At 42.7% G+C, this 21,402-nt stretch overlaps 1 protein-coding gene across 1 annotated transcript in view; it reads left to right on the forward strand.

Annotated features, from left to right (window-relative positions):
• ankrd13c (ankyrin repeat domain 13C) overlaps window positions 1–21,402 on the forward strand; it is a 95,450-nt gene that overhangs the window by 21,829 nt on the left and 52,219 nt on the right. The window contains exon 3 of the mRNA XM_084338000.1: window positions 12,999–13,103. Coding sequence (XP_084194126.1) covers window positions 12,999–13,103 — 105 coding nt within the window. The remainder of the gene's footprint in view (window positions 1–12,998; window positions 13,104–21,402) is intronic.

The following is a 21,402-nucleotide window of genomic DNA, read 5'->3' on the forward strand; positions in this document are numbered from 1 at the left end:
CAGCAGGCCTTTGTGTACGTGTGCAACTGTTATGCACATAACACATGCTTGTCACTAGAGGGTTTGATAGGCGGCTCGCTCGTTCCAATCATTTGACTTTGTTGTTCGTTTGATTGGATGTCGTTGTTTTAGCTTGTGCCCTTTACCGGAACAACAGATTAAAAAATGTCTGTGTCAAACGTCTTATATTTTTTTTGTACTAGCGAACACTGTCGAGAGATATAATAAGAAATGTAGAGTTTTGTCAAAAATCACTGGTCGCCTATTGATCCTTTAACTCATTTGGGGCCAAACCCGAGATAAGTCGGGTTAACTCGCCATTCTGTTGCTCCTCTGTCATCGGCAGACGGCAGGTGTGTGGACTTGATTGCACCTGATGTAGTGCAGCTGTGCATATGCTGAGTTTAGCTTTCGTGACTGCGATCAAAATGCTTGATTGTGATTGGTCAATAGCGCTCTGTTGCCCCTAACAGCGGTCATTATTGCGCGTTGCCCATAGCAGCAGTGAATTATCGAGAAATAATTGACCGCTGCTATGGGCAACCGAGTGCTATTGACCAATCACAATCAAGCATTTTGGCGAATGTTAAAACGCCATGTAATAAGTAATGTTAATTACCTGAAATTATTCCACTTATATATATATATATATATATATATATATCGTTATCGGTTGATATCGGTATCGGAAATTAAGAGTTGGACAATATCGGTATATCGGTAAAAAAGCCAATATCGAACATCCCTAATTAGAACCATACACTACAATGTACAACTAAGGCAGGGAATTATAACTATGAAGTTGAGTTGCCACTAATACTAGTATGGACACGATTGGCTTCCACAGCGAAGGCAACCATGTGGCTGCCAAGTAGGGCTGACCTTCGAATTTTTTTTTGGCAATCGAAGCTTCGGGGCCGAGCTTCGATTTTAATTCGAAGCTTCGAATTAAAAAAAAATTTATTAATTATTATTTTTATATATATAATATATATATATATATATATATATATATATATATATATATTTTTTTTTTATCTTATGTTGTGGGACTTGTACAGCACATTGGTAAACTTTGTTGTTTTTAAATGTGCTCTATAAATAAAGTGGATTGGATTAATGAATTAAGTAGCCCCTTTCGTGACTGTGACGCAGCCAACACAGTGTGATTTAATTCAAGGTGGATCGCTGTTGTCGTTTGAACAACTTCAGATTTCATGGGAACTACCAATCCCCCAAATCAAGAATGTTTAAGATGAATGAAGTAAGATTTTGATTATTTGAATAAACTATGTACAGAATTATGTCAGTCTACAAGGTCCGGATTCTACATGGTCCGGCAATGTAGACCTTGTAGACTCCACTACAGACCAATTATCAGTGAATGTTCATGCATTTTTAAGAAGGGCTACTTCCACAAAAAAACAAAGAACTCACCAAAACATCTCAGTAGCACCTTATCTAAATGTTCTATTTCATATATGGAGATTCATATTTATTTATGTATTGCATGCATTTCTACATTTTATTTCCTATTTTGTTTATTCATCCCAGTATCTTTCTTTCTTATGTGTGGAATTCTACAAGGCATTTACATTCACATTTACATTTAGTCATTTAGCTGACGCTTTTATCCAAAGCGACTTACAAGTTCTGTACGACAGGTCATCAGGAAGGATACAACTCTATCAGCTGAGTAACAATATTCATCAAAGTGTTGCGTGTTACAGTGTAGGTTAGTTTATTAGGACATGACAGTAAGGTTAGTTAGGGTTAGATTTATTTTATTTTATTTTTTTAATTTTATTTCAGATAATGGTTGAAGAAGTGCGTCTTTAGTCGACAGCGAAAGATTGGATGGGATTCGGCTGTCCTAACTGGGGTGGGTAGTTCATTCCACCATTGTGGGGCAAGGACTGAGAATAGGCGTGTAGGTGGTGTATATGTGTTTGAGGATGATATCCTTCAAACAGGCAATAGTGATGATATAATTTGGGCAGTGCTGAGCTGGGTTACTTTCCTCCAGTGTATTTGTCCCCCGGCCCCACCCAATGGCCCCATGCACACACACACACACCGAAATAAAAATAAAAATTTTGAAGAAAAAAAATTTAAACTTGGGTGCTACAGTCTTGAGTGCATAGTGGTAAAGACATGTTGGCATAGTAGGTACCGTAGTAATATAGACAAGGAAGATTAATTAGTGGCAAAGTGCATGATGACCCCCCCCCCCCCAAACCCGATAAGTCAGGTTAACTCGCCATGCGCTGGGCGCCAACCCAGAGACTTCTCAGGGTTTGCTCGTTTTTTATTTTTTTTTATTTTGCCATTCATAATCCATCGAGGCAGCCTGTGCATGCTGTGTTGAATGTGTCTGAGATCGCAGACGGTCAATACTAACGCCTTGCGGCCGCTATTGCACTCCATTTGAAACAATGTAGTTTGTTTTCTGGGCTGAGCCGTGCAGGTGGGGTCTAAATACTCCGGCAAGACCAGCGCTTACAACGATGCATCGACTAGGCCCCCCCCCCCGGAGCTCAGATAGGAGTGGATCTGAGGCGGCCAGCACTTTAAAAGAACACGCCAACATTTTGGGAAATTAGCTTATTGTCTTCTCCAGAGAGAGACAAGAAGATAGATACCAGTTGGTATCTGGCTGCACGTCAGTTTAGCTTGGCACAATGAATGGAAGCGGACATGGCCGGTTAGCCTAGGTCCAACTAACACCTCTCCCGAAGGCTAACATGGAGCCAGATGGCTTTCTACTGAACGCACAGAGAGGAAACTGATATCTATCGTCTTGTCTCTCTCTGGAGAAGACGATAAGCTAATTTTCCAAAATGTTGTCGTGTTCTTTTAAAGTGCTGGCCGCCTCAGATCCACTCCTATCCAAGCTCTGGGGAGGTCATCAAAGAGAAGCCGGCTATTCTACTACTGGGTCTGTGGCCCTGAACTTTGCCAGCTTTTGTAGCCAATGCAAGTCTTAGGGGGAAGTGAATTGCTGTGGCAGTTGAGGCACTCCCTTGTAAAGAAAATTCAAATTCAAGCAAATCTATTGCAGTAGCACGTTTACCAGGGTACTCATATTCAAGAGTCTGTTTCGTCTTTGCTGACCACAGTCTTCATTATCAAATGTTACAATCCCATACCTCACTTGACCATTTGAACATCTTTTGAATCTTCAGAGCCGGGTAATAAAATATACTTTTGTCATTATGATTATTACATCAATATATATAAGGAGGGACCTAATAACAACACAGCCTGTATATGAACATGTCTGTTGAAACTGTAGAACTAATCACATCCCTAGTGATCTATGCACACAAATAATTACTTTCTCATTAGTTACATCAATATTGTGCTGTCGAAACAGTTTAATGTTTGTAGGTTAAGTATATAAAGTTTGCTATTGTCCATGTTATCACTCATCTTGTTATCAACCAGGAAATGCTTTGAAACTCATGTTAAAAGAAGTTGGTCAGGGCGCCCTCGTGGCGCACCGCATAGTGCCTCGCACACCTACGCGGCCGTCCCGGGTTCACCTCCCACTCCCGGGGGATAATTTGTTGCATGTCTTCCCCACCTCTTCTCCCGTTCACACTCTCCTCCTCTGTCGGTCATGTCAAAACGCTGGAAAAACGCAAGAAAAAAAAAAGTTGGTCAATCAAGTGATCTGTGCACCTCCCAAAGAGGGCTCCTCTATTGTCTCAACTCTTCTTACCTACGTGTGTTGTGTACTGGAAAAACAATACAGGCAACACAGCAAGGTACAGGATGACTCACTACGGTTAGAGGAGTTTACTTTCAGAAGCCCGTCTCTTTGTTTACTTTGTGAATTACTTTCACGCGAATGAAGAAGGAGCTCGCCCCTTGGGCACCGCCCCTTAAGGATCTTCACATATGCAATGTTGTTACTGTGATGCTGGGGAAACTCTTTGCTCTCAAAGCTAGAAAAATAGAAAGCCAAAAAGTCTCCTGATAATGTCATTAAGAGACAAACCCTGGAGCTGCACCACTGATGGCGAATAGGAAACCAAGACACACTGACTTTACTGAGTGCAATTTCTTCTTCAAGAACGTTTAAAAAAAACAGCATCGATGGAGCAACTCCCATGTTTTTATGTGATCTATCTCTGTGAGGGAGGAGAGCTGTTCATGTGTTCACACACGTTGACTGACTAGCATAACATCATAGGAATGACGTCAACTCTCAGAGAGAGTGGATTTCCACTCGAGGCCCGTGGCTTTCACCGGGAGTTGGCAGTCTATAGCAACGGCAAAGTCCCTTCTGGCTCAAAACAGAGCTGAAGCTAGCCGGTCCAAAAAGGGCTGAGAGTCAATTCAGTCCGCGAGTTATGTAAAGTGTATCTACTAAACGTTGTCATTATTATTACACAATCCTAGGGAGATATAGGCCAATGGCGTTGTGGTGGGAGTCGGGAGGCGAGCGCAAGGCTTATGTGAGCCGGCGGAGCACTCGTGGCGTGGCACCGCGGATGAACTCTCGTTTCCGCTACATTACCCTCTCTTATCAGCTGTGCTGTCCCGCGGCCTGAGCCAGGGATCGTGCAGACGCAGCACTCACACGCAGCACTCACACGCAGCACTCACACACAGCACTCACACGCAGCACTCACACGCAGCACTCACACACAGCACTCACACACAGCACTCACACGCAGCACTCACACACAGCACTCACACGCAGCACTCACACACAGCACTCACACACAGCACTCACACACAGCACTCACACGCAGCACTCACACGCAGCACTCACACGCAGCACTCACACACAGCACTCACACACAGCACTCACACGCAGCACTCACACACAGCACTCACACGCAGCACTCACACACAGCACTCACACACAGCACTCACACACAGCACTCACACGCAGCACTCACACGCAGCACTCACACGCAGCACTCACACGCAGCACTCACACACAGCACTCACACGCAGCACTCACACACAGCACTCACACGCAGCACTCACACACAGCACTCACACGCAGCACTCACACGCAGCACTCACACGCAGCACTCACACACAGCACTCACACACAGCACTCACACGCAGCACTCACACGCAGCACTCACACACAGCACTCACACACAGCACTCACACACAGCACTCACACACAGCACTCACACGCAGCACTCACACACAGCACTCACACACAGCACTCATACGCAGCACTCATACACAGCCAGGGACATCGTGCAAGGCTTGTTTTTCTCCCCCTGTGCTTTACTCCAAACAGCTGCAGCAACCCTCGTTAGGCGCCAAGTTGGCTTTATTGCATTAAGTTGCACATTAGGGCCAATATTATCCACTTTGTTTTCAAGTGGTCTGCTCAGTGACAATATTCAACACTTAGTCAGTCTTGCCATGCAAACCACTTCAAATGGAGAATTGAAGCAGAAATTGCATGCAGGCTAGGGGGGCTAGGCCATTTGCTCTGTCTTTTCCGTTTAGATTTCCATTTGGCAATAGTGCTTCTCAGGCAGGCCCCTGCTGACTGTATTATTTCACTTTAATGCCCATAATGCCTTTTTAAAGAATATAATAGCTTTAGGCGCACTCCCAACAAAACAGTATTTTCTTCTCTTTTCTTATTAGTCTGTAACTACTCTCCTGGGGTACACAGGTCGTGTGGATATTACGTTTAATTAGGAGGGATATTTTCAAATATATTCACCTTTTTGTCATAAAGAATGCATGAGAGCCTCATAAAAAAAACATGGCTGGATATGTAGAGCAGAGGGGCTGGTGTGGTATTCCAGCCAGTCATGCGACAGCCCCCGCTGAGGTTGGATATGCACCTTGTTAATACAGGCATTCAGGTTTGTTTTGACACTTCGTAATGATGAATGAAACGCTGCTAATTCTAGTCCACAGGTTCCTGTCTAAAGGTTGACTGGGAGAGAACATCTCTTGATGTAGGTTTGTTCAGTGGAACTGCCGTTGACGTTAAAACACACCTTCAATCAATATCTGAAATAATACAATACTATTATATTATTTACTACTATTCGTCTATACTAACATCTACTATGTACTACTCTCCCTATACTACTACTACCTACTATGCTAATTATGTCTATACTACTACTATGCACTCGGAGTGTAACACTCAGGTTCCACACTGTTTGACGAACAATACCATTTACCCTTAGCTGCCAGAGATGCCCTCCTGCTGACTCACTTTGGATAAATGTAAATGTTTTGGAGTCTGGACTTAGTAGTTTTTTTTTTAATTAAATCACACAATCATTCCAGACTGTCAACGGTCTTTGATTTCGGTGAAAGGGTGGTTATCATTTTGAATGTGTTCAGATGACTAACGGGGTTGACCTTGCGATAAAAAAAAGACAATACATGAGCACACATGTGGCTTTTGTTAGGCTAAACCAGGGGTCGGCAACCCCCGCATGCGGCTCTTCAGCCAATCTGCAGTGGCTCCCTGTAGGTTTGAAATATATATATATATATATATATATATATATATATATATATATATATATATATATATATATATATATACGGCTATTTTTATTCTGGAGATCGAAGTGATACTGTGAACTGAAATAAGTGTTTAATATTTCATCAATTAAAATATACGTCACACCCCACGCCTCTCCCTGTCGTCTGCAGGTGGCTAATGTTGAGTTTCCGACCCCCCAATAAGCTAACCATAAATATAATATATTTTTTGGATAAATCCCACAAAAAAGAATACTTTTAATTCAGGGTGGACAGATTAATTTGCTTTCAATACTAACGATGCAGGCTTATGCTTTATATGTGGCGAGAAATTAGCGAACCAGAAAAAAACATCACTCGCCACTCAAATGTACTTAACTTATATTAACTTAACACTTTGATCGCCATGGTTAAATTCATAATTTACCATCCCTAGCCAGCTCTATTTGTCTATGGAGAAGTTCCCCTTCTTTGCAGGGCTATAACTTTTTAAATTCTATTGCTAAATTGACATTATTATGGCCCATTCAATGTCCTATATCCATTGTTCAGGGTGTAGCAACGTTATACTTTTTCATTCACATATTCATACTAAAATATGGTCTAAAGTATAAGTATGTTTTTATCGTTTTCTGCAGCTTTCTCCAGAACTTGATTTATAGCCCCAAATGCATTATATTGATGATCAAATACAGTTTGGTAGCGATCGGTGCCAGATAAAAAATTTCAACTGGAGGTACTTCTAGAAGTTACTACGTATCATCTGATGTTGACCGGATGGGCGGGGGGTCGTTTATAATTCCGTGGGCAACGTTATATCATTCACCTAGTGTGGGTCATATGATCATCAGAGCAGTTTATATGGAACACGTTAGAAAATAACGCTGGATCTTACCGTATCTTCCTCGCGCCGTTGGACGATCAGCTTGGAGTAGACAGTTTTCGATTATGGGATGTTGATCTAGATCAGGGGTAGGCAACCCTAGGCACGCGTGCCTGCATAGGCACGCGGGGGCATTTGCATAGGCACAGGGGGCAGCATTTATAATTATTATTTTTTTTTTTTATAGTGAAATATTTTGCACTGTTGTCGCATTTATCTTGTTGAAATCCTCCCACAGGTTCTTTTTACTACCACATATTTAATTGAGACCCTTTATTTGTTTATTATTTCAATTTAGCTGGAAATACATTGCTACATCATTCAGTAACATTTGCAGAGCCTTATAACAAAAACATTATTATGGTCACCATTGTGACCAGTGGGATTAATCAACACATTTTATTATTTATTTTTCTATTTCATTGAACATTGCATATGTTAAAAGCCATTTTTTTACTCAAAATGTGAGTATTACCAAGTCAACTCCTTGTTCTTAAAACAATGACAATAAACATAGTTTTATTAGGTTGAAATAATGTGGTTGTGTACTTTTTTTCTGTTAACTTATTATGGATTGAAAACTGAAAACCTTAATGCACAGTTACTGAACTCAATATTTTTAAGTTCTGGTAACTTATTATTATTTATTTTTTTACAGTGTAGTCTTGCGATCAATCAAAACTTATTTACACAATATACCTCACATTTACCCTCCATTCACATCCTGGTGTTCTCCATTAGGCCTGTAGGTGGAGCTATGACAGCACACGTACAGTACACACACCGATGTGTGATGTGTCCAAAAATGAATGGGCAAATGTGAGTGAAATGGTCGCACTGTATGCAGCTGTTTGTCTGCATTGCATTCCCCCCCCCCCCCCCCCCCCCACTCAGATTTGGGGTTGATACAACCATCATAATAATATTGTTAATAATAACAATAACAATAATGATGTAATAATGTAAAAACTATCATTAAAAAGACCTGATTATGAGAAACAAATTTACGATGCATGGAATATTGTTGAGGCACACTAGTTACAACTATATTTCAAACAGGCACTCCATGTCAAAAAGGTTGCTGACCCCTGATCTAGATGAACCATTTCCAGGTTGTATAATACTATATACGTCCAAATAACGTTGTTTATTGAGTTAGGGCGAGCGATTGATTATCCAGTGTGTCGAGATGGAGTCAGGCTAACGATCGCAAGTGCCCGGACGAAATATGGATGAGCACTTCCTGTTTGGCGCGTCACTTCCTGTTGGCCGATCTGCCGATCGGCCACCAGATGGCGCTCTTGAACCGTTAGAGAGTTGAGTGGAGATCAGCAGTATATCTCAGGTCCCCGGAGGAGAAATATGATTTCGATCACAGATTTTTGAAATATTGATATCAAAGACGTGTTACGGCGTCTTCGGCAGAATGAGCATGGCGGGCAATGACGAGTTACAGCGTTTCCGGCGATTAAAGTGTTGATAAACAAAATCGAAAAATCTGTATGTCGACGAAAATGTCCAATGGGCCTCGATAATCGGGCGAAAAATTACAACGTGATAAGTGGATTTCACTCAAACGCTATTATCACGTCTTTTCCTGGGATTACTAAGAATCACCCAAACTATACTCATATTCAAAACGGTATAAAACGGAAATGTACGGATGAAAAAACAATCTGTTTTTTTGCATGTTGACCAGAAGCAACTCACTGACCATCGACGGTGTTATTAGACCCATAGCTATAATATAAGGATATATTTTAAGCACTTGCAAGTTTCGCAGTCTCCCCATTGACTTACAGCGATGGCGTTCTTACCCAGAAGGTAGACAGCGACCCTGGCGCTGAATGAGTTAAGGGAGGAAAAGGTCTTATGCGATATTCAGAAGATATCCGCTATATATATATATATAGTATTATCTATCTAGGTATGGAAAATCACATGTTAAAATAATCCCAATCCATGTTCATCATGTCAGATTATGGGGAAATGGTGAGGGTCATAATACATAATACTGATTTAACACTGGTTTTGCACTCGGATTACAGAGTAATCGTCGGTAGCCTTTAATGTCAAAGACACACATTTTCAACGTGATTTAGGACCATTTGGGTTACACAGGGATTCTCCTCAATAGCTCGAGGAGCTAACCTATGAAAAAGGTTTGGAACCCCCCCGGGCCTGGCCTAAATATTGGTGTATTGGCCTGCGTTCCCAGTAGGGCTGTCCCCGACTAAGGATTTGGATGGTCGACTATGATGGGCCAAAATTTGCCGTTAGTCGACTATTGGTCGACTAAAAAGATTTAAATAACATTTTTATTTTATTAAAAAAAATGTATCATTCCATTTGGGCTGTGGGGGGTGCTTAATGTCTGAAGGAGTCGACTGAAGGCTTCTTGTCCTCTGCAAAAGCATGCAATTGGTCCACTGATGGATACATCTTGATATTTGTCTTGTCTAGTGTGTTCATTAGATGGGTGAAATCCTCTTTCAGTGCCTCTGTGCCTGTTTTCGTAGGCAGTTAGGCAGTTAGCCTCTGGTATGCGTGCCATTAGCGTTAGCCACGCTTCTAGGCCTCTTTTCTTTTGGAAAGAATGATACAAAAAAAAAAAAAAAAAATATATATATATATATATATATATATATATATATATATATATATATATATATATATATATATATATATAAAGAGGTTGGCCAGTCGACTACGGCTCCTTTCGACCGATTAGTCGACTAATAGGGGTCAGCCCTAGTTCCCAGGGAGTGGAGTGGCTCCATTATCGCTCTCCATGCTTATCCTGTTGCAGAGACAGATCATCAGGGCCTTGGCCGCTCTCCCACCAGAGGAGTACAATGTTTTCCCTGCCATTTAGAGTCGAGAGTTTTTGTACAGCGACAGTGTTATCTGTTTCGTTTCCAGGCACGTGCCACGCCCAATAACGTTAATGTCAACATAACGGTCACACATCTGGAAAGTTGTACATCGTTCGTCTCTGTGACCCGTCTGCGTTTGTTTTTTGGCTTAGGCTGCACTTTTCTTTTTCATTATGCCTATGAGCAGTTACATTTTTATAGACTAAGGCTATTTATTTTATTATATTATTGCACATTTTGTAGCCAATTAAATGTCAATGAAGAGGAGAAACCTTGAAGTCTGATTTTGCCTTTGTCTCTCAATAGTGTAATATAGGGGTGGGACGATACATCGATCCAGATCGATACATCGATGTAATTATCAACAATCGAATCGGATCGATGCGATGTAATAAGATCGATTCATATCGATACTCTTATTTTGAAAATCCTGTGGCGAGTCTCATATCCGCCCAAGAACAACAGCAGTAGCTCCGTGTGTGTAGATGTTACAGCATAGCATTCTCCCTTTCTGTGTGTGTGTGTGCGCGCGTCTTTGGAAAGACCAGATGAGGTCAGAGGAGTTTGATGTTTAAATGTTATTTAAACATAAACAATATAATACATAATAAATGTAGGCCTATACATGATCATGCAACATCAACAAATTGTTGTAGGAACGGTTTGGGAGAGGGAGGTTGTGAGTTTTGAGTTCCAAAAAATGTAGCTTAAAGTTTAAAGCTCAATATATAAACTTTACAGTGAACAGGAGGTCTATTTGTATTAAAAACAATAGATTGATTTTCCTTTAAATGTCTGGAAGAGCTCAAAAATACAAATGTCAAATGATATTTTCATTACCTTTTTTTTGTTGATCTAAATGTTACTGATTGTGTTAAATGGGCATATGATATCATCTCGTATCGATTGCAGGCACCTGAATCTAATCGTATCGTATTGTATCGTGAGAGACTTTGTGATATCGGCATATATCGTATCGTTGTCCAAAGAATCGATATCGTATCGTATCATGATGAAACTGGTGATTCCCACCCCTAGTGTAATAATAAATAGCCTAATGATAGTATGGGGTAAAGATAATTTATTAATAACAGCACAAGAAAGTACATAACAGCAGAGTGCAGTAACAGTAGGTCATATGGCTCCTTCTATTCCAATTCCATTGCGTACATGACTTTTAGTTGAGCCATCATCTGCTGCAACGAAATCTTTGAGCCTTGTATTTAAGGGTGTAGACCAGTAGATATCAAAACTGTCCTAAACACGACCGTAGTATTCAAACGGGAACAGAAACGTTACAGGAAAGCCATGCAAGGTGCTACAGATTAGGATTCTGGCCTGCGTTCCAAGGCAGGCAATCTTAACACAACATTAGAGGCTGTTCTTATTTTGGGCACAGTGTCAACTTGGGAGTTGAAATGAGCTTCTTCTGTGTCTTCTGCGCCAGTGGAGTCTGACTGAAATACTTGTGACACGGTATTTGGGCTGACGGGAAGTGGTTCATGGGAAACGTGGGATGTTGACTCGTCATTCACACCATGAAGGACTCTGCTTGAACACCGTTGAATATGAAGCTGAGGTCTCTGTGCTGACACTTCCTATCTGTGAAGTCGGGAGAGGGAGAGGGGGAGAGAGAGAGGGGGAGAGAGAGAGAGGGGGAGAGAGAGAGAGGGAGAGAGAGGGAGAGAGGGAGAGAGAGAGAGGGAGAGAGAGGGAGAGCGAGAGGGAGAGAGGGAGAGAGAGAGAGAGGGAGAGATACACCCCCTGTCCTCACTCCTCTACCTCTACAGTCCCTCTGTCCTCGCTCCTCTACAGTTCCTCTGTCCTCGCTCCTCTACAGTCCCTCTGTCCTCACTCTACAGTCTCTCTGTCCTCACTCCTCTACAGTCCCTCTGTCCTCACTCCTCTACAGTCCCTCTGTCCTCGCTCCTCTACCTCTACAGTCCCTCTGTCCTCGCTCCTCTACCTCTACAGTCCCCCTGTCCTCACTCCTCTACCTCTACAGTCCCTCTGTCCTCACTCCTCTACCTCTACAGTCCCTCTGTCCTCACTCCTCTACCTCTACAGTCCCTCTGTCCTCACTCCTCTACCTCTACAGTCCCTCTGTCCTCACTCCTCTACCTCTACAGTCCCTCTGTCCTCGCTCCTCTACCTCTACAGTCCCTCTGTCCTCACTCCTCTACCTCTACAGTCCCTCTGTCCTCACTCCTCTACAGTCCCTCTGTCCTCGCCCCTCTACCTCTACAGTCCCTCTGTCCTCACTCCTCTACCTCTACAGTCCCTCTGTCCTCACTCCTCTACAGTCCCTCTGTCCTCGCTCCTCTACCTCTACAGTCCCTCTGTCCTCACTCCTCTACCTCTACAGTCCCTCTGTCCTCACTCCTCTACAGTCCCTCTGTCCTCACTCCTCTACAGTCCCTCTGTCCTCACTCCTCTACAGTCCCTCTGTCCTCACTCCTCTACAGTCCCTCTGTCCTCACTCCTCTACAGTCCCTCTGTCCTCACTCCTCTTCCACTGCAAGAAATATGAAACTTCAAATGTGATTTATAAACACGTGAAAACACCTCATCCCCCTGGCACATTTTCTTCACTTGTTTTTCCACAACAAATAGGATTCTGAAGACATGACTTGTAACGGCGGTAGATTTGTTCCGCAGCGTGACTAGCTGTGCATTGTGTAATGACCTTGTCAGTGAATTACTGTACAATAATTATCTTGTGTCTCTCTCTCTCAATTCCACAGAGTGCGCCCATCTCCTGCTGGCCCACAATGCACCAGTGAAGGTGAAGAACGCTCAGGGATGGAGTCCGCTCGCCGAGGCCATCAGTTACGGCGACCGACAGATGAGTAAGCATCCGCGCACGACTGACACCATCTGGCACCGTGCTGCGACTGTGGGTGTTGGATGCCCCCGCCCCCTCTACCACCAGGGAGCGACGGTGGCTCGGGAGGTAGAGCGGTCGTCTGGTAATCGGAAGGTTCCCGGGTTCGATTTACGCTCCTTCTTGCCTTGAGCAAGACACTTAACCCCTAATTGCTCCCGATGAGCAGGTTGGCACCTTGCATGGTCGCCTCCGCCGTCGCTGTGTGAATGTGAGGAAAAAGCGCTTTGGTTAAAAGCTGTTCTATAAATGCACCATTTACCATCACCACCACTTCATACGGAGACGGTGGCGGTGGCTCCAAATTGGTTTCAAGGGGCGTGTTTTTGTTTCAGGGGCTGCCTTATGAACCACTGCTTTGAAAACAACTGGGGAGGCTGGGTTAATAGACTGATAAACAACTGGGGAGGCTGGGTTAATAGACTGATAAACAACTGGGGAGGCTGGATTAATAGACTGATAAACAACTAGGGGAGGCTGGGTTAATAGACTGATAAACAACTGGGGGAGGCTGGGTTAATAGACTGATTAACAACTGGGGGAGGCCGGTGTTAATAGACTGATAAACAACTGGGGGAGGCTGGGTTAATAGACTGATAAACAACTGGGGGAGGCTGGGTTAATAGACTGATAAACAACTGGGGGAGGCTGGGTTAATAGACTGATAAACAACTGGGGGAGGCTGGGTTAATAGACTGATTAACAACTGGGGGAGGCTGGGTTAATAGACTGATAAACAACTGGGGGAGGCTGGGTTAATAGACTGATAAACAACTGGGGGAGGCTGGGTTAATAGACTGATAAACAACTGGGGGAGGCTGGGTTAATAGACTGATAAACAACTGGGGAGGCTGGGTTAATAGACTGATAAACAACTGGGGAGGCTGGGTTAATAGACTGATAAACAACTGGGGAGGCTGGGTTAATAGACTGATAAACAACTGGGGAGGCTGGGTTAATAGACTGATAAACAACTGGGGGAGGCTGGGTTAATAGACTGATTAACAACTGGGGGAGGCTGGGTTAATAGACTGATTAACAACTGGGGGAGGCCGGTGTTAATAGACTGATAAACAACTGGGGGAGGCTGGGTTAATAGACTGATAAACAACTGGGGGAGGCTGGGTTAATAGACTGATAAACAACTGGGGAGGCTGGGTTAATAGACTGATAAACAACTGGGGAGGCTGGGTTAATAGACTGATAAACAACTGGTGACCAACCACGTATACCGTATATATGTTTTTGGATCGTTTTCCCTTTTTTCGATTTTGATGATCGCCGGGAACGAGTTTACACGTCATTCCTAGCCATGCTCATTCTGCCGAAGACGCCGTAACTCGTCTTTGATGTCAATATTTCAAAAATCTGTCATCGAAATCATATTTCCTTTCCGGAGCCCTGAGACACAGTGCAAAGCGCCACTCAACTCTCTAGCGGTTCAAGAGCGCCATCTGGTGGCCGATCGGCAGATCGCCAGCCGGAAATTAACCTTTGAACCGGTAGTGCTCATATGTGGTCCGGCCACTCGCTATCGTTAGAGAGACTCCGTATTGACACAGTGAACATCAATCGGTGCAAATAACTCGAAAAAACAACATGATTTGGACGTATATACTATTATACAACCTGGAAATGGATCGGGCATTTCTCCATCCCATAATAGAAAAAATTCTGTTCCACGCTCATCTGCCAGCGGCGCGAGGAAGCCACGGTGAGTTTCAACGTTATTTTCTAACGTCTTCTATACTAACTGATCTGATGAACATATGACCCACTCTGGATGAATCATCTAACGCTGCCCACGGAATTATAAACGATCCCCCGCCCATCCGGTCATCATCAGATGATACGTAGAAACTTCTAGAAGTACCTCCAGTTGAAATTTATTATCTGGCACAGATCGCTATCAAACTGTATTTCATCATGCATATAATGCATTTGGAGCTATAAATCAAGTTCTGGAGAAAGCTGCAGAAAACGATAAAAACATACTTATACTTTAGACCATATTTTAGTATGAATATGTGAATGAAAAAGTTTAACGTTGCTACACCCTGAACAATACATATAGGACATTGAATGGGCCATAATAATGGCAATTTAGCAATAGAATTTAAAAAGTTATAGCCCTGCAAAGAAGGGGAACTTCTCCATAGACAAATAGAGCTGGCGAGGGATGGTAAATTATGAATTTAACCCATGGTGATTAAAGTGTTAATATCCTATTCAATGTAGGGGACCTGTATGTTGCCGTTAAAAGTCGTAGATTATAATTTTTTTTTAATCAGTTATGCAATAATAGTAAATTTTGGTGAGTGCATACTGTGTTGTGTGAGAGAGAGAGAGAGAGAGAGAGAGAGAGAGAGAGAGAGAGAGAGAGAGAGAGAGAGTGTATGTGACAAATAAACCTCTTGAATCTTGCCATATTCAATCAGTTTCAGTAGCTACAGAACAGTACATAGACTCACTTGTTGTTGTTTTGTGGTCCGGGCTTGAACTTTCCATGATAAAAAGTGTCCATGTAAATCCATTTACCGTACTTTTCGCACTATAAGCCGCACCTGACTATAAGCCGCAGCAGCTAAATTGAATGATGTATACATATATAAGCCGCACTGGACTATAAGCCGCAGGTGTTTTAATGTTTAATTACCATATGTAATTAGCATTGGGACACAATACTGTTGGACAAATAACAAGAATGAACTCATTTACAAGTTGTATTAAGTTTAGCAAATAAGGGAACAGATAAATAACATTTCAATGCAGTCAAAAAAGCAATATTTAGATTTTTACATTTTCGGGTTTGGTCACGTCGAGTCACATATAAGCCGCACCGTTATATAAGCCGCAGGGTCGAAAAATGGGGGAAAAAGCCGCGGCTTATAGTCCGAAAAGTACGGTAGTTAGATCCAACACTGTTAGCACACGCAAGCTAACTCACAATCTGAAAATACCCCTGGCTCCTCCTCCAAGCATTATTTTCTGTCTTGACGACTGAGTACAGTGGCGCACTGAGCTTGCTTCGAGCGCTAGAAAACGCGCCCCCCAGACATCATATTTGAAGACCCTAATAGGCTACATTTATTTGCTTGATCCATTTACATTGGCTGCGACGATACATTGGCTGCAGTGACGCCCACCACTGTGCGCGTTAAGTCTATGCGCCCAGGCTTGGAGGTAGATGTCACGTCATCAGGAGAGAGTGACGTGAATCACGCACAAAACAATGATTTATATTTGATATATTAACGTTAGTGCATTTTAAACAAACTTACTTAAAATGAGTAATTATTATTTATTTTAAACATGTTTATTGTATTTTTAGAGTCCAAAATCTAAATCCCAAAAAATTCTTCTCCTTCTCTCTCCACCAGGGGGGCGGCGCCCGAGCGCCCTCTATGTACGAGCCGCCACTGGTTAATAGACTGATAAACAACTGGGGGGAGGCTGGGTTAATAGACTGATTATCAGATGCAAATCCACAGATGCCTCTGTGCATTCCTCCACTCCACCACTCTCCCTGTGGGCACGAGGCAGGGCTGCCCCCTTTGTCCGTCAGAGAGCGGGGGACATTCCTCAAGGCTCACCCCGCTTTTGTCCTCTGATGAAAGGCAATTCATTAAGCTAGATGTTTCTCTCTCCTCATAGGCTGGTTATGGACAAGCCGCAATCATAGTCCTCCCCGGAACTGCTGTCTATACTGTGGTTTGTATTTTGGCCTCACCAATAAAAAAAATTATTATAATTTTTGTATACTTTAAATCTCCCTCTATCCTTTAAATTTTTTTTTATCAAAAATGCATTTTCTGCCTGGTCTTTTCAAAATTCTTGTTGGTCAAACAGGTTTTGTTGCCCTGCGTGGTTGAGCTTTGGAGGCGGCTTTACAGGGGTGCTACTGGCTAGGACTGAACTACGACCCCTCAGGCTGTTTTGACATCATCCTCCTTCTGTTCTGCACCAGGGTTTTATATATATATATATATATATATATATATATATATATATATATATATATATATAATATTTTTTTTTAATTATAATATATAGAGTTTCCAGAGTGGGCTTGCTAGTTTCAGTTTATTTTGTATTGTTTAAACTTGTTTAGTTTTAGTTTTTATTAATTTCAGTATTAGTTTTAGTTTTTTGTTTAGTATATTATCGGGGGTATTTGTCAGGGGCAAGATTTAAGAACTTCAGAATAAGTATTGTGTAAACATCCCAGTTTCAATGAAGATATGCAGCAATGCCTGACACATTGACAGAGACTACAACTAAATACATTTTCTTTATATATATTTTTTTTGTTTATTTTTAGTACACAAGTACACAATTTGTTCCAGTTTGTTTTACTTCTTTTCTCAAAATCTATTTTTATTTGTATCTTTATTTGAGTTAACTAAAATTTATTTTGTTTGTTTCTTTTTTCACCTAGTTAGTTTAGCTTAGCTTTAGCTAACTATAATAACCTTGCTCCGTACAAGAGTCTTTGGAACACACAACCCTTCTGACAGCAGGTGGCTAGATTAGAAGCTAATATTTTGACTATTATTGAATGAAGGGATGAGGGGCTCAAAGGGGAAATAGCCCAACGCATGTATGAAAGCAAGTCCTATTCTCTAACTCACTGGGCGATGGCCTTGGAAACCTTTTCTCGTCAAAACTGTGTTTTCTCTTGAGTGTCGACTGCCGACAGAGACGCCCATTTCCAGTGGACTGGCTGTTCTCGGGAACTGGATTTCAGATCATAAAACTCCAGGCCTCCTCCTCCTCCTCTTGTGGTTGGCTTTGATGTCTCTGGTTTGTCTGAGAGACCAGTTGTTTGCTTCGGTTCTGTCTGGTCTGCCTCTCCCCTGTGCTCTCTGAGCTATAAGGGCCAGAGTGGACTTTTATATGTTTCCCTGGTTGGAGTTATGGCCGGTAGGGTCATACTGGTTTTATCGTTGTTATGGCTGGTAGGGTCGTACTGGTTCTATGGTTGAGTTATGGCTGGTAGGGTGTAGCGGTGGTCAGCCCAATATAATCAAATCAAATCAACAAATGAAATAAGCAAAATAAATCTTACTGTCAGTGTCAATACCGGTTAGCTCTTAGTAACCTCCACTACAAAAATGAGCTTGTGATAAGGTTTAAATAAGAAGCAGGCAAACAGTATTTAGTGAAATGATATATGCTGTATTCAATAATTAAGTGCAAACCAGATACATAAAACACAAGTGCAAAATGGCAATAAGTAAAACAGACAGTCCAGATTGTGTGTGCTCAGTGGGGGTAGCAGGCTGGGGTACTGGGGTAGGCTCAAGTGGTGGGTGAGGAGAGCTTGGAGATTGGTAGGGGGAAGCTGGGAAAACAGGGACACTGGAGATCTTGAGTAAAGGTGGTCAAGTCTGGGATAAGTTGGGGGGTTTGAAGAGACAGTTCATGGAAGGGGTTAACTTGCCAGCACTGGTGTTCTCTCTTTACAGGTGATACTATCTTTGACCGGCCATGTTGTAGGCCACAGGATACATGAGGAGTCTGTCATAATTTCCTCCAAATCGACTTGTTCTTTGCCTTCTTAACTCGCATTTTCATCTCAGTATTTCCCTTGCTCTCACTTCACTCCTCTCTCCTGCTCTGCTTCCTTTCTCTGCTTCCTTGCTCTGCTCCACTTGCCCTGCTTCACTCTCTGCAATCAACTCAGCTGAGTCCTATATGGCAATTAGACTGCCTGTCTTAAAGGGGCAGTGCCAATAGGCCACTCTGCTACAAGGGTCATGCTGGTTCTATGGTTGGGTTATGGCTGGTAGGGTCGTACTGGTTCTATGGTTGAGTTATGGCTAGTAGGGTCGTACTGGTTCTATGGTTGTGTTATGTCTGGTAGTGGTAGGGTCATGCTGGTTCTAATGGGTTATGGCTGGTAGGGTCATACTGGTTTTATGGTTGTGTGTTCTAGGGTTCTATTTGCCCTTGGCATTAGGTGGTGGTGAGTTTGATAGTTTGCAGTATTGCATACGTCTTATAGAATAAGTAGGATGAATTCAAAAATTCATTAAAGAAAACTAAAAACAATGCTATTGAAAAGCCCCATAAAGTTACAGCAAGTCACTCCTTTCCCCAGAATTGCACTTAGAAAGCATCTGGTATATTGTAAAAGGATTGCACTCATATAGTTCTACCTGGCTGTCATGGTGGCATCACGGGAGGGGAAGCGTGCTGTGAGGAAATCCCTGACTGTTTTTCCTATTATGTGCCGTAAATGTTGAGTTGTGTATGCATGCGGTTAGTGTAGCAGAGCACTGTCTAGCAGTCCTGTGATTTCAGCTGACTCAGCTGACTTTGACTTTGTCAGAAGCCTGTTAGGGAAATGCAGGACCTACAGTAGGAGCTGTGTTTGCCTTGCTAGCATGCAAACGTCCTAGCGAATAAGCTACTGAAAGCTCAAGGTTTTGCCCTCTTCTCTTCAGGAGTTGTAGCTTACTACTGTACAGTAGGACAGACTACAGTATAGTCTAAACAGAGTATCTCTTTATGTCTATAGCATAGGGCAGCGCTTCCCAAAGTGGGTGACGTGGCACCCTGGTGCGCTGTGATAACTCCAGGGGTGCCGCCACAATCTGCTCATTTCACAATCCTATTCTACATAATAAATTGTACCACACTTTATTTAATTACATGTCAAAATTTGTTTTGTGAGCACATTAAACACATATACTGTTTATATTTTGAAATGGCATGCAATTGGATAGGCTATACTCACTACTGAATGTGCATTTACATTGCAAAGATAGTTTCAAGCACAAATTGACAACAGTGTTTTCCACTCGAGTCTCATTTGTTCTCAAATATCCCCTGCATATATGAGTGACGACTACGACCAGCCCTGGATCCACTCAGCTCTCTCCACACACTGCTAGTCGCCCAAGATGAACTCGCAGTTATCTACACATGGGACTCACAATGCACACTGGTCTCTTGCCAGACTCTGTCCCCACACTGCGTCTTAGCTCTGTGCCTCAGAAGCAGGGGCAAGTTATTATTGTAAAATATCATCATAGCCTATGCCTATTTTCAGAGGTGTCTTGGTTACAGTGTTAATTTTGGCAGCTATTTTCATTTTAGTTTTAGTCTTAGTCATGTGTCAAGTGCTCCTTTTTTCGTTTTCATCATATTTAGTCATCTGCATTTATTTTTCGTTTAGTCGGTTTTAGTCAACTAAATGTCTGAGCATTTTAGTCTTAGTCAGTGTTAGTCTAGATTTAGTAGCAGAAAACGGATGATTTTTGTCTAGTTTTCGCTAATGAAAAAAAGGCATTTTATATTGTAAATAATGCAATTCTATTTATTAAATATAGTCTAGCCAAAACCCTATCAGCTGATTCACAATAAGTTCAGTAGAAGGCTAGAAGCCCAATAGTAACCAAACATTCCTTGAAATGGTCAATAGATTCAGAAATAGTCAGACATGGAATGGAACATATTCTGATTTAAATAGCTTTTTTTATTTTTTTTACCAACAAAGGAACATTAGGATAGTGTAAATACACAGTACACACTGATTGCAATAGACCTGTCGCTAAACCACGCCCCCTTTGAAAACTCGGTCAAGCTAAGCCGACCGTGGATGACTCTCGTTGACGATGGCCGTAGGTAGCCCCTTTCCCTTTTTTTTTTTTTTTATTGATCTTTTTCCCCCTCCATTTTTCCTCCGATTTTTCTCCCATCCCAATGTCAGTCGTATGCCAATTCCCAGTCCCTTCCTGGTCGCTGCGCACTTACCCCCCACAGTCAGATCATCTGGGAGAGTGGAGGCTACCACGTGCTTCCTCCGACACACGTCCAGCCAATCACCGCTTCTTTTCACCTGGCAGCGCGGATTCTCATCGAGAGGGCGTAGCGTGTGGGAGGACCACACTATCCCCCTCAAGTCCTATCCGCGCTTAGCAGGCGCCCCGACCGAACTGTAGGAGTCGCTGTTTACAACGACCCGGACCCACCCCGCCAGCTTCTCCCACCCTCTAATACAGCCAATTGTATTAGTGCAGACGGCCAGCCAAGCTGGTGACAACCCCGGAGCTGTGAGCTGGATTCGAACAGGCGAATCCAGCTCACAGCTCCGGGGTTGGTGACGAACGCAATCTCCGCTCGGCCACCTAACCGCCTGGTAGCCCCTTTCCTGACTGTGATGCAAGCCTTGCTTCACAGTCACGAAAGGGGCTATGCCGCGGGAGATTTACCACAGCAGGTAATAGACCTGTTTTTTAAAGATAACACAAATATTT

Source organism: Notolepis coatsorum, assembly GCF_963971535.1.
Source record: "Notolepis coatsorum genome assembly, chromosome: 2".
NCBI lineage: Eukaryota > Metazoa > Chordata > Actinopteri > Aulopiformes > Paralepididae > Notolepis > Notolepis coatsorum.